Below are 14,777 nucleotides of genomic sequence, written 5' to 3'. Positions count from 1 at the left end.
TCTCCAAATTGTAAAGCCTATAAGCATAGAGCTGGGATTTTTATACCAGGTAACTCTGAAATTTAGAATAAAAGAAGAAATTCCTGGTTAGAATTAGTTGTACGTTTTAATTTCTGGGAGGTGGGGAGTTGCAGAGTGTCCTTTTTATGTGCTTTCTTATTCGTTAGGAAAATAAATTCTTACACAGGTCATGTCCAACGGCCTGCTGTGAAAAAGATAAAAATGCCCACTTTCTTACAATGTTTCTGTTTTGGATGATTTCTCCTGAACATCCAGGCAGGAACCAGAACCAGTATAAAATCTTCAGAGAAGGAGTCATTAAATAAGACACTTCCAGTCTAATTGATAATGAATCTTTGTGAATGACACATAGACTACCTAACTTGCATCACATCAAGCAATTCCACTTTGAGATTTGAGGCAAAAATGCCTAGTAAAATACATAGAGCATATTTGGCCAAAGTGATCTGGGGAGGACTCTGGTTTGTGGCCCTGGTACCTTTGTTTTCCTTTTAAAAACATGACTGACCAACTCCTCAAATACATCAGTGGAGGGTAAAGTACTGGGTAATCATTGCTGCTGCTGCTAAGTCGCTTTAGTCGTGTCCGACTCTGTGCGACCCCATAGACTCAGCCCACCAGGCTCCCCTGTCCCTGGGACTCTCCAGACAAGAACACTGGAGTGGGTTGCCATTTCCTTCTCCAATGCATGAAAGTGAAAAGTGGAAGTGAAGTCGCTCAGTCGTTTCCGACTCTTAGTGACCCCATGGACTGCAGCCTACCAGGCTCCTCTGTCCATGGGATTTTCCAGGCAAGAGTACTGGAGTGGGGTGCCATTGCTTTCTCTGGGGGTAATCATTAGTGCAGTTAAAAAAAGTAAAATTCACCACCTTATGTATAACATTTACATTTGAAAGATAATACTCTATAAACATATTTCAGTCAAAAAACTGTACAAAATTATATAAATGCATGCAACTACACAATGCCATCATTTTAGTTTTACAGAGAATAACAGCCTGAAGTGCTTACCTTGTCTAGTCTTAAGCAGCAAAATGGTACTTTTTCATGAAGGAGATGACAAAAAGTGGGTGAACTTCCTATGTATGGAGAGTAAGGTGGGTAGCCTTTAGCATATCTGTAAAACAATATGAAATACCTAATTACCTTTAATAATGCAGGCAAAGTCTGACAAATCAGTTGTCGTCAATTCCTCACTTTGACAAAGTTAGATGCAGTAACGTTTTGTGCTGCAGTTATATTCTGATAAAGAAACAATTTGGAACAAGGGCCATGGACCAAAGTTGACATGGTTTTGTGAACTAGTTTTCATATGTTTAAAAGGCTGAAAAAAGTCAAAAGAAGAGTACTATTTCATCTCATATGAAAATTAAATGAAATTTAAATTTCAGTGTCCACAACTGAAATTCTGTCAGAATACGGCCATGCTCACAAATCTCTTCAGAAACAGAGGTGAATAGTTGAAGCAAAGACCATAAATTCTAAAATATTAACTAACTGATCCTTTCCAATCTTCAGTTTAAAAGATTTAGATATATTTTAGAAAATAGCAATGTTTTTTATAAAACATATTTAAAGCAAAATTCATTACTATGATTCACTCTATCAATATTCATGAGTCATGAATTTTTTTTTTTAGGAAAAAAAAGTAAATGGTTGCGTGAACTATTCCATAAGACCCACACCAAAACCAGAGTTATTGGTGAAATAATGTTTAAATATTATCAAAGATAATTGGTTTGTTTATTGACTTTACAAGATAGTCACCTGCACATTATGCTATAAGATTTTCAAAGTGAAGCTATCAAAGTAACAGTATAAATGAAAATTAAGAGACAAAATTCATGGACTTCATCAGATGGTCAACAACGAAATCAGACTGATTATATTCTTTGCAGCCAAAGATGGAGAAGCTCTGTACAGTCAGCAAAAACAAGACCGGGAGCTGACTGTGGCTCAGATCATGAACTCCTTATTGCCAAATTCAGACTTAAAATGAAGAAAATAGGGAAAACCACTAGACCATTCAGGTATGACCTAAATCAAATCCCTTATGATTATACAGTGGAAGTGAGAAATAGATTTAAGTGCCTGATGAACTATGGAATGAGGTTCATGACATTGTACAGGAGACAGAGATCAAGACCATCCCCATGGAAAACAAGTGCAGAAAAGCAAAATGGCTGTTTAGGGAGGCCTTACAAATATCTGTGAAAAGAAGAGCAGCAAAAAGCAAAGGAGAAAATGAAAGATATAAGCAATTGAATGCAGAGTTTCAAAGAATAGCAAGGAGAGATAAGAAAGCCTTCCTCAGCGATCAGTGCAAAGAAATAGAGGATAACAATAGAATGGGAAAGACTAGAGATCTCTTCAAGAAAATTAGAGATACCAAGGGAAAATTTCATGCAAAGATGGGCTCAATAAAGGACAGAAATGGTATGGACCTAACAGAAGCAGAAGATATTAAGAAGAGGTGGCAAGAATACACAGAAGAACTGTACAAAAAAGATCTTCATGACCCAGATAATCACGATGGTGTGATCACTGACCTAGAGCCAGACATCCTGGAATGGGAAGTCAAGTGGGCCTTAGAAAGCATCACTACGAACAAAGCTAGTGGAGATGATGGAATTCTAGTTGAGCTCTTTCAAATCCTGAAAAATGATGCTGTGAAAGTGCCGCACTCAATATGCCAGCAAATCTGGAAAACTGAGCAGTGGAAACTGGAATAGGTCAGTTTTCATTCCAATCCCATAGAAAGGCAATGCCAAAGAATGCTCAAATGACCACACAATTGCACTCATCTCACACGCTAGTAAAGTAATGCACAAAATTCTCCAAGCCAGGCTTCAGCAATACATGAACTGTGAACTTCTAGATGTTCAAGCTGGCTTTAGAAAAGGCAGAGGAACTAGAGACCAAATTGCCAACATCCACTGGATCATCGAAGAAGCAAGAGAGTTCCAGAAAACATCTATATGCCAAAGCTTTTGAGTGTGTGGATCACAATAAACTGTGGAAAATTCTGAAAGAGATGGGAATACCAGACCACCTGACCTGCCTCTTGAGAAACCTAAATGCAGGTCAGGAAGCAACAGTTAGAACTGGACATGGAAGAACAGACTGGTTCCAAACAGGAAAAGGAGTTCGTCAAGGCTGTATATTGTTACCCTGCTTATTTAACTTATATGCAGAGTACATCATGAGAAATGCTGGGCTGAATGAAGCACAAGCTGGAATCAAGATTGCTGGGAGAAATATCAATAACCTCAGATATGCAGATGACATCACCCTTATGGCAGAAAATGAAGAGGATATAAAGAGCCTCTTAATGAAAGTGAAAGAGGAGAGTGAAAAAGTTGGCATAAAACTCAACATTCAGAAAACTAAGATCATGGCATCCGGTCCCATCACTTCATGGGATTATTTTGGGCTCCAAAATCACTGCAGATGGTGATTGCAGCCATGAAATTAAAAGACACTTACTCCTTGAAAGGAAAGTTATGACCAACCTAGATAGTATATTAAAAAGCAGAGATATTACTTCGCCAACAAAAGTCCGTCTAGTCAAGGCTATGGTTTTTCCACTGGTCATGTATGGATGTGAGAGTTGGACTGTGAAGAAAGCTGGGCGCTGAAGAATTGATACTTTTGAGCTGTGGTGTGGAGAAGACTCTTGAGATCTCTTTGGACTGCAAGGAGATTCAACCAGTCCATTTTAAAGGAGATCAGTCCTGGGTGTTCATTGGAAGGATTGATGCTAAAACTGAAACTCCAATACTTTGGCCACTTCATGAGAAGAGTTGACTCATTGGAAAAGACTCTGATGCTGGGAGGGATTGGGGGCAGGAAGAGAAGGGGATGACAGAGGATGAGATGGCTGGATGGCATCACCGACTCGATGGACATGAGTTTGAGTAAACTCTGGGAGTTGGTGATGAACAGGGAGGCCTGATGTGCTGCGATTCATGGGGTTGCAAAGAGTCGGACACGAATGAATAACTGAACTGAACTGAAGAGACAAAAGAAAATTTAGTGGAGGAAAAGTTCTTTTATCCAATGTGAAAGCTCTTTTTTGATTAAGAAAATGTATCTTTCAAACCATGAAATTTCAAACCTAGTTAGAACTGTTTTTCAGACATCATTAGCTAAGACAGTAAAATGGAGAATATTTTGCAAATTTAGAAGTTGACAGTCTCCTCTATTACTTCAATGTCTTTTCCATTTTTCTAGAAATAAAAAATATTCAACCTCTCAATTTTTCTGAAGTACATGTAAAGAAAGAATTTCTATCACAGCACCATTTCTAGAAATATACTGGTGGTCAAACTGTTCCTTCTTCTTGTCAAATATTTCATAAATCTATTTGAGTGTTATTAATTTCTTGGAGAGTGAAATTGTCCTCTGTGGATATGTCTAAGTTTCTTGTAATAAATATTTGAAAGTGTGAAAGATTAATAGAAGGAGTTTTCTACATTCCAATTATATTTCAGTATATTTTAGTTCAGTTCAACATTGACTGAACTTCTATTATATGAAAAATATTAGAAGTGCCTGAGTGATGTTACCATTAGCACTAGGACTAGTACTACACCTAATAGTAATTGATACTCACTGAACGCTTACTCTGCACAAACAATTGTTCTAAGTACATTTCTCTATTATCTCAATTAATCTTCATATGAACCCTATTTACAGATAAAGCATTGTAGGTCAGATGATTTTAAACAAAGCCACTTGTACCCAACCAGTATAAAGTGAAACTGCCAAGGGACACAAATTCCTTTGGACTCCACTGTCAAGGCAGTTGAACACTGTGCTTTCCTTAAGAAATACCAACATAATACATGAAATAGACACGTAAACAAACTTTACTATAGGCTAAAATGTGATCAATAGCTTAAATATTGATACTATTTATTATGGAATCTTAGTTAAATGAACTGTAGTTCATTTATTCATTCATTCAAAACATTATTGATGTATATTAAATAAAAAAGATTGCTGAATGCTGAGACAAACAAGAGCTTAATGGAAGAAGCTGCATTACATATACTAAATAATTGATTGAACTTCAATATGGAAGTAGAAAAACAAACTAAAGGTAGAAGGCACATTATAATTTAATAAAAGCATTATTACTTATTTTTAATAAAAATGAAAAATACAAACTGTATCCTTAAAGAAAAAAAGTAAAATGTAATATAGATTTATCATGGAAATACTGATATACATTTTTTTTTCTTTAAGGATAAAGGCTAACATAGAGAAAAATGAAGCTGTAAATAGCCGTTTAAGCCAGAAATTCAAGTGTTTAGAATACTTTATCATCAAGAGAGATACCGGCTAATAAGAAGAGTGTTTTGACAGAAGTATGTAGGACTGATTCTGGGATGTCCAGAAGGGAAGGACATTAGTTTTTCAGGGCAAGCACAAGTCCCAGTAAACCTTACAAACATACTCCAAGTTCGAGGACATTTCTTCATCTGGTGTAGTTTCATCTTCTGATTGATCACTTAGAAGATCACATGTTTGAATTGATGACGTGTCTGCAACCTCTAAAACGGGAGCAATGCTGGGTCTTCTGACTTCTTTACTTCCTTCTGTAGGAAGAGACAGGGTAGGGCCACTTGCTGATCTGCAGCTTGTGTCTTGCAAGTCTATGGCCACAGTACCTGGAACAATGAGAAATGAAAATCCATCAAAGTGTTTGCCACCTATAGGACTAGCAATCATTTAATGATTAAAGTGAGATGAAACACAGTCAGTATAACCAGGAAATATACTATGCACTGTTTACCCTTTAATCTCAAAAATGATTTACTTATTTTTAGTTTGAGCATTTTTACCCACAGGGATAAAAAATTCTGTATTTGTGCAAAAGTGTATTTGCTACAATTAGGTCTATAGCATGAAAAAAGATTTGTGAAATCATGAAATGCTTAGACATTTAAATTTTAAAAATTGCTTAAATTTATATTTATTTTAAATTAATGAAAACTTTTGGTCCATTTCACTTTTATCGATATCTCATCATATCTTTTCTCCTTATATTGTTGAGTTATCTTTTTTTTACTGATTTATAACTACTTTTTAATATTTGAATAATTAATGTTTATATTTATTAAGCCCTTCTCTGTGGCAAGCACAATTCTAGGCACTCAAGATATTCAAGGAATAAGAGAGACAATGTTCCTATGCATATAGATTTGTCTTTAAGATAATCAAATGGACAAAGAAATGGAAAAACTAATTCTCAATAATGCTAAATACCATGCAGAAAATAAAACAGAATTATGTTATGTGATGTAGTATAGTGGGGACAGGGAGCAGGGGAAAGGATGAACTTTTCACCCAGTGATGAGAAGCTATACTCCGAAATCATTACATTTGATTTTTTGACATAAAAAGAAAATCATGAGTACACAAGTCATGGAAATGCCTTGAGGCAGTAAGAACAGAGAATTTAAATAGCTTAAGGCTTTGACTCCTTGGAATACTCAAGGAACAGTAAATGGAAGAAACAAATTCCTCTGAGATATTTAAGTAACATTTAAAAATTAGTATAAACACCAATTTATGGAAAGTGACTGTCTCTCCCTTTCTGGAGAAAAAAAAATCAATCTAATGGATGACTGCCACCATATTTCACAATCACTGACTTCATTAATGTATTTATGGATAGCTGGCCATCCTTCTGAAAGCCCTGAGTCTCCATTTTGTATTATTTTTTGAAGCAACTATTAAAACACTCTCCATTTCCTTGAAACTTCTATCTGATCTTACAACCTTCTTCACTGTAAGAGCCTGAGATTTCAAAGGGAGAAAAAAACCTCAGGGGTTTTAGCATCTCTTTCTTTGTTGCATGGACAAAGAAGTCAGCAACTGAATTCTAAAAACCTCTGAGAAATACCTTGATGCTGGGAAAGACTGAGAGCAGGAGGAGAAGGGGGTGACAGAGGACAAGATGGCTGAATGGCATCACCGACTGGATGGACATGAGTTTGAGCAAGCTCCGGGAGTTGGTGATGGACAGGGAAGCCTGGTGTGTTGCAGTCATGGGGTTGCAAAGATCAGACATGACTGAACAACAACAACACAAGAAGGGATTAAAATAGGCAATGTTTCTGAATGTGAGAGTTGATAGAACCAAGATGGGGGAGACCATCTGAGTTCTCTATCTGGGTATTTCTCAATATTGAAATAAATGTGGTACTCAAGTTTCAGAAGCTAGGACCTCTGAAAATACTGTTCATGATACTCAGATTAGAGGGAGCCTGGTGTGTCTGCTGTTAATGGGGAAGACTCCTTTGAGGGGCATGACACAATGTGTCTAGAATGACTGTGCTTGAGAAAACAATATGATGACCACCATTTCTGAGCAAAGGTAAAAGTGGCTGGCATCAGAAACTATACACTCCAGTAACTTTTTAGCACCACAAACAAGGATTAATTTATAGTTCAATCCATCTTGGGAGGGAGATGAGGATCCTAGAGAAAATGAGATTAACTTTTCCATTAATCAGGTGAGTGGATCTGATTAAACATTAAATTTTATAAATTTGATTCATCAAAATAAAACCATATATGATCTGCATCCTAATATTATAAATTAAAATCCACATTTATGACATTTATCCTCTGCAGAGGACCACACTGTATAATTTAGAGGGAAAAGCGATCTTTTGAAGTAAGATTATTTTTATCTTTTGAAAGAAAGTTGTCTTTCTATTGAAGAAATCCTTCAATTCCCTATGTTCAACCAAGTAAACAAGAAGGCTTCAACAAACTTTTCACCTTTCATTTCTGTTTGGAAGGAAAGAGACACATCCATATTTATGTAAAACTCAACCCTACTCTTGTTTTGAGAGTTAAATCCCCATCTACTTCCCAAGGAGCTATGTTCTCTGAATTTCACCTCCTCCCAAATATGTTTGTCTCCACATCACTTCCAACTACCTCCTTATCATCTTCCTGCTCAACACAGGAAACTTGGTTACTTCCTGATAATTCTGCCCACACTGATATTTGGCACCAAGCTGAGTATGGGGGTATGTGATCATGAGAAAGTCAAAATTTAGCAGGGAAGACACAGTTTTAAAAGTTACAATTACAGAAACAACTTCTTGTTTGAACCTTTCCTTCACCTAACAAAACCTGGCTCTTCTCTGATATCTCTCCTTGTAATTCTGAAGGTTGCAACACCAAAAGAGTGCCTGTGTTTTCCTAGTGGGGAAATACCCTCAGAGTTCTCACTGCTTCTTTCAGAGCATTTTCCCTCCACCCCTTATGATATCCCAGCTCTGTATCATTCATCTTCAGAGTCCATACCCACTGTCTTTCACTGTTTTCCTTGTACACCAACCCTGTGTTGACTTAACTAGCTTTATTTTGTTTTTAACAGAAGTAACTTGACTTACAATCTTATATTAGTTTCAGGTGTACAACACAGTGATTCAATGTTTTTATAGATTATACCCCAGATAAGTTATTATAAAGTATTGATGATATTCCTTGTGCTATACATTATATCCTTGTATCTGGTAGTCTGTACCTCTTAATTCCTTTCACCTATTTTGCCACTCTCCCCACTGCTAACCACTACTTTCTTCTCTGTGAGTCTGTTTCGTTGTCAGTTCAGTTCAGTTCCAGAGAAGGCAATGTCACCCCACTCCAGTACTCTTGCCTAGAAAATCCCATGGATGGAGGACCTGGTAGGCTGTAGTCCATGGGGTCACTAAAAGTTGGACACGACTGAGTGACTTCCCTTTTAACTTTTCATTTCATGCATTGGGGAAGGAAATGGCAACCCACTCCAGTGTTCTTGCCTGGAGAATCCGAGGGACTGGGGAGCCTGGTGGGCTTCCGTCAATGGGGTCGCACAGAGTCGGACATGACTGAAGTGACTTAGCAGCAGCAGCAGTTCAGTTCAGTCACTAAGCTGTGTCCGACTCTTTGTGACCCCATGGACCGCAGCACCCCAGGCCTCCCTGTCCATCACCAACTCCTGGAGTTTACCCAAACTCATGTCCATTGAGTCAGTGATGCCATCTGACCGTCTCATCCTCTGTCGTCCCCGTCTCCTCCTGCCCTCAATCTTTCCCAGCATCAGGGTCTTTTCAATGAGTCAGTTCTTCACATGAGGTGGCCAAAGTATTGGAGTTTCAGCTTCAACCTCAGTCCTTCCAATGAACACCCAGGACTGATCTCCTTTAGGACTGGTTGGATCTCCTTGCTGTGCAAGGGACTCTCAAGAGTCTTCTCCAACACCACAGTTCAAAAGCATCAATTCTTCAGCGCTCAGCTTTCTTTGTAGTCCAACTCTCACATCCATACATGAACACTGGAAAAACCATAGCCTTGACTAGAAGGACCTTTGTTGGCAAAGGAATGTCTCTGCTTTTTAATATACTGTTTTGTTACACGTTCTATTTATTTATTTAACTTTTTTTTTCTATATTGGAGTGCAGTTGACTAACAATGTTGTGTCAGTTTCAAGTGGACAGCAGGTGATTCAGTTATTGCCCTTTTGAATTCTTTTCCTGTTTAGACCATTAACTATGGAACAGAGTTCCCTGCACCAAAAAGTAGGCTATCCATTTTAAATATGGCAGTGTGTACATGTCAATCCCAAACTCCCTATCTTTCCCCAGCCCTGCCCTCTCCCTAGTAACTATGGTTAGTTCTCTAAGTCTCTGTGAGTCTGTTTCTGTTTTATAAACAAAGTCATTTGTATCATATTTTTTTAGATTCCACATATGAGCTATATCATACAATATTTCTCTTTTGTCTGGCTGACTTTACTCAATATGACAATTTTTAGATTCATGTTGCTGCAAATGGCATTATTTCACTGTTTGTCATGGCTGAGTAATATTCCATTGTATATATGTGCCACATCTTTATCTCTTCTTCCATTCATGACCACTTAGGTTGCTTCTACTTCTTGACTATGATAAATAGTGCTGTAATATCAATGTGCATGTGTCTTGTCAAATTATGTTTTTCTCCAGATATACGCCCAGGAGTGGGGTTGCTGGACCTAGTTTTAGTTTCTTAAGAAAACTCCATACTGTTTTCTATAGTGGCTGTACCAATTTACATTCCCACCAACAGTGTAGGATGGGTCCCTTCTCACTATACTCATTTATTGTTTGTGGGTTTTTTTGATGATAGACATTTTGATTGGTGTTAGGTAATATCTCATTTTAGTTTTGATTTGTATTTCTCTAAAATTTAGTGATGTTGAACATCTTTTCATGTGGCTCTTGGCCATCTGTAGGTCTTCTTTGGAGAAATGTTTAGGTCTTCCACCCATTTTGGATTGGGTGGTTTGTTTTGATAACATTAAACTGTATAAGCTGTTTGTAAATTTTGGAGACTAATCTCTATTTGGTCACATCATTTACAAACATTTTCTCTCATTATGTGGGTTGCCTTTTCATTTTGTTTATGGTTTCCTTTGCTGTGCAAAAGTTTTTGAGTTTAATTAGGTCTGCCTGCAATGCAGGAGACCTGGTTTGATCCCTGGGTTGGGAAGATCCCCCAGAGAAGGGAAAGGCTATCCACCCCAGTATTCTTGCCTGGAGAATTTCATGGACTGTATAGTCCGCAGGGTTGCAGAGTTGGAAGTGACTGAGTGACTTTCACTTTCAGGTCTCATTTGTTTATGTTTATTTCCATTACTCTCATGCAGCAAAATTTTATGAGAGTTGTCTAGACCTAGTTTCCCTAAGTTGTCTTCTGACATTTTGTCATAAACCTCTCTGATCTGGCATTCCCCAACTTACCACTTCCTTGAAAGAGCTCTTATTGAGATAAAGAGCAATCACTTTTTTACTAAATTCAATGGCCAATTTTCAATTCTCATGTTATTTGACCATTATAGGCATTAGACATGGCTGATCACTACACCTTCTCCACACACTGGATTCATTTGGATTCCAGGACAAGACACTCAGCTGGTTTCCCTTGTCAGTATCTCCTTCTTTGTTTCCTCTGCTGGTTTCTTCTCATTCACTTGATATTTAATATTGACACATTGCAGGATTTGGTCCTTTGTCTTCATTCCTTTTCTGCCCACAATCATTTTCTCAACGATCTTGCTCAGTTTCATGACTTTAAACATAACACATAAGCTCAGGAATCCAAAATTAATTTTTTCAGCATACACCACCTCTCTCCTGAACTCTAGACTCATTTCAGTTTTTTTTTTTCTAAATTACTTTAATCAATTTACAATGTTGTGTTAATTTCTGCTGTACAACAAAGTGACTCAGTTATACACATGTTGTGCATACTAAGTCATGTCTAACTCTTTGTGACCCCATGGACTGTAGTCCACCAGGCTCCTCTGTCCATGGGATTTTCCTGGCAAGAACACTAGAGTGGGTTGCCATTTCCTCCTGCATGGGATCTTTCTGACCCAGGAATAAAACCCAAGTCTCTGGCATTGGCAGGTGGATTCTTCACCACTGATCCACCAGGGAAGCCTATACAGATATAGATATTCTTTTTTATATTCTTTTCCATTATGGTTTATCACAAGTTTATCATAGTTTAACATAGGTTTATCATAGTTCCCTGTGCTATACAGTAGGACCTGAACTCTAGACTATTATATTGAATCTCTTATTTGACATTTTTTCTCAATATCTAACATAAATTTGAAATGCATTGCATTCCAAACTGAATTCTATATCTCAGCTGGTTCCCTGCATACCTTTCTCATTTAAATGCATGGCCATTCCCATTTTCCTGCTGCTAATACTAAAAACCTAACTCAATGAAACTATAAGCCATGCCTTGTAGGGTCATCCAAGATGGTCAGGTCATGGTGGAGAGTTCTGACAAAATGTGGTTCACTGGAGAAGGGAATGGCAAACCACTTCAGTATTCTTGCCTTGAGAATCCCATGAACAGTATGAAAAGGCCAAAAGATATGACACTGAAAGATGAACTCCCCAGGTTGGTGCCCAAAATTCTACTGGAGAAGAGTGGAGAAATAACTCCAGAAAGAATGAAGATACAGAGCCAAAGAGAAAACAATGTCCAGTTGCGGGTATGACTGGTGATAGAAGTCAAGTTCCATGCTGTAAAAAGCAATATTGCATAGGAACCTGGAAGTTAGGTTCATGAATCAAGGGAAATCAGAAGTGGTCAAACAGGAGATGGCAAGCATGAACATTTACATTTTAGTAATCAGTAAACTAAAATGGACTGGAATAGGTGAATTTAATTCAGGTAACCATTATATCTACTACTGTGTGCAAGAATTCCTTAGAAGATATGGAGTAGCCATCGCAGTCAATGAAAGAGTCCAAAATGAAGCACTTGGATGCCATCTCAAAAATAACAGAACAATCTCTGTTCATTTCCAAGGTAACCCATTCAATATCAGAGTAATCCAACTCTATGCCCTGACCAGTAATGATAAAGAAGCTGAAACTGAACAGTTCTATGAAGACTTACAAGACCTTCTAGAACTAGCACTCAAAAAAGATGTCCTTTTCATTATAGGGGACTGGAATGCAGAACTAGGAAGTCAAGAGATATTTGGACTAACAGGCAAATTTGGCCTTGGAATACAAAATGAAGCAGGGCAAAGGCTATTAGAGTTTTGCCAAGAGAATGCACTGATCATAGCAAAACCCTCTTTCAACAACATAAGAGAAGACTCTACACATGGACATCACCAGACTGTCAACACCGAAATCAGATTGGTTATATTCTTTGCAGCCAAACATGGAGAAGCTCTTGACAGTCAGCAAGAAGAAGACTGGGAGCTGACTGTGGCACAGATCATGAACTCCTTATTGCTAAATTCAGACTTAAATTGAAGAAAGGGAAAACCACTAGACCATTCAGGTATGACCTAAATCAAATCCCTTATATTTATAGAGTGAAAGTGAGAAATAGATTCACGGGATTAGATTTGATAGACAGAGTACCCGATGAACTATGGACAGAGGTTCATGACATTGTACCGGAGGCAGTAATCAAATCAACCCCAAGAAAAAGAAATGCAAAAAGGCAAAATGGTTGTCTGAGCAGACCTTACAAATAACTGAGAAAAGAAGAGGGGTAAAAGGCAAAGGAGAAAAGGAAAGATATACCCATTTGAATACAGAGTTCCAAAGAATAGCAAGGAGAGATAAGAAAGCCTTACCTGTGGCGGATTCATTTCGATGTTTGGCAAAACCAATACAATATTGTAAAGTTTAAAAATAAAATAAAATTAAAAAAAAAAAAGAAAAAGAAAGCCTTACTCAGAAAATGAGAGATACAAGGGAATATTTCAAAAAAAAAATGGGCACAATAAAGAACAGAAATGGTATGGGCTTAGCAGAAGCAGAAGATATTAAGAAGAGGTGGTAAGACTACACAGAAGAACTAAACAAAAAAGATCTTCATGACCCAGATAACCATGCTGGTGTGATCACTCACCTAGAACCAGACATCCTGGAATGTGAAGACAAGTGGGCCTTAGGAAACAAAGTTAGTGGAGGTGATGGAATTCCAGTTGAGCTCTTTCAAAACCTAAAAGATGATGCTGTGAAAGTGCTACACTCAATATGCCAACAAATTTGGAAAACTCAGCAGTGGCCATAGGACTGGAAAAGATCGTTTTCATTCCAATCCTAAAGAAAGGCACTGCCAAAGAATACTCAAACAACCACACAATTGCTCTCATCTCACATACTAGCAAAGTAATGCTTAAAATTCTCCAAGCCAGGCTTCAACATTACATGAACGGTGAACTTCCAGATGTTCAAGCTGGATTTAGAAAAGATAGAGAAACCAGAGATCAAATTGCCAAATTTGTTGGATTATCAAAAAAGCAAGACAGTTCCAGAAAAATATCTACTTCTGCTTTATTGACTTTGCCAAAGCTTTTGACTGTGTGGTCAAAATAAAATGTGCAAAATTCTTAAAGAGATTGGAATGCCAGACCACCTTACACACCTCCTGAGAAACCTGTATGCAGGTCAAGAAGCAACAGTTAGCACCGGCCATGGAACAACAGACTGGTTCCAAATCAGAAGAGTATGTCAAGGCTGTACCCTGTCACCCTACTTATTTAACTTATATGCAGAGTATATCATGTGAAATGCCGGACTGGAAGAAGCACAAGCTGGAATCAAGATTGCTAGGAGAAATATCAATAAACTCATATACATAGATGATACCACCCTTATGGCAGAAAGTGAAGAGCAAATAAAGAGCCTCTTGCTGAAAGTGAAAGAGGAGAATGAAAAGGCTGGATTAAAACTCAACATTCAAAAAATGAAGTTCATGGTATCCAGTTCCATCACTTCATGGCAAATAGATGGAGGAACAGTGGAAACAGTGACAGACTTTATTTTCTTGGGCTCCAAAATCACTGCAGATGGTTACTGCAGCCATGAAATTAAAAGATGCTTGCTTCTTGGAAGAAAAACTATGATCAACCTAGACAGCATATTAAAAAGCAGAGACATTACTTTGCTGATAAAGTTCCATCTAGTCAAAGCTATGGTTTTTCCAGTAGTCATGTATGGATGTGAGAACTGGACCATAAGGAAAGCTGAATGCTGAAGAATTGATGCTTTTGACCCGTGGTGTTGGAGAAGACCCTTGAGAGTTCCTTGCACAGCAAGGAGATCCAACCAATCCATACTACAGGAAATCAGTCCTGAATATTCATTGGAAGGACTGATGCTAAAGCTGAAACTCCAGTATTTGGCCACATGATGGGAAGAACTGACTCACCGGAA

The 14,777-nt window shown here is 37.8% G+C and overlaps 1 protein-coding gene across 11 annotated transcripts in view; it reads right to left on the bottom strand.

The window, feature by feature from the left end:
- Nucleotides 1–14,777, bottom strand: part of KCNT2 (potassium sodium-activated channel subfamily T member 2) — a 433,505-nt gene that overhangs the window by 103,976 nt on the left and 314,752 nt on the right. For all 11 annotated transcript variants that reach the window (XM_027564397.1, XM_027564399.1, XM_027564402.1 and 8 more), the window contains exons 17-18: nt 5,483–5,696; nt 1,033–1,138 (exon numbers count right to left, since the gene is read on the bottom strand). In XM_027564397.1, coding sequence (XP_027420198.1) covers nt 1,033–1,138; nt 5,483–5,696 — 320 coding nt within the window. The remainder of the gene's footprint in view (nt 1–1,032; nt 1,139–5,482; nt 5,697–14,777) is intronic.

The sequence above is a fragment of the Bos indicus x Bos taurus genome, chromosome 16 (genome assembly GCF_003369695.1).
Source record: "Bos indicus x Bos taurus breed Angus x Brahman F1 hybrid chromosome 16, Bos_hybrid_MaternalHap_v2.0, whole genome shotgun sequence".
NCBI classification, from domain to species: Eukaryota; Metazoa; Chordata; class Mammalia; order Artiodactyla; family Bovidae; genus Bos; species Bos indicus x Bos taurus.
Note: the sequence above shows the minus strand (reverse complement) of the source record. Positions and strands in the feature narration are given on the sequence as shown.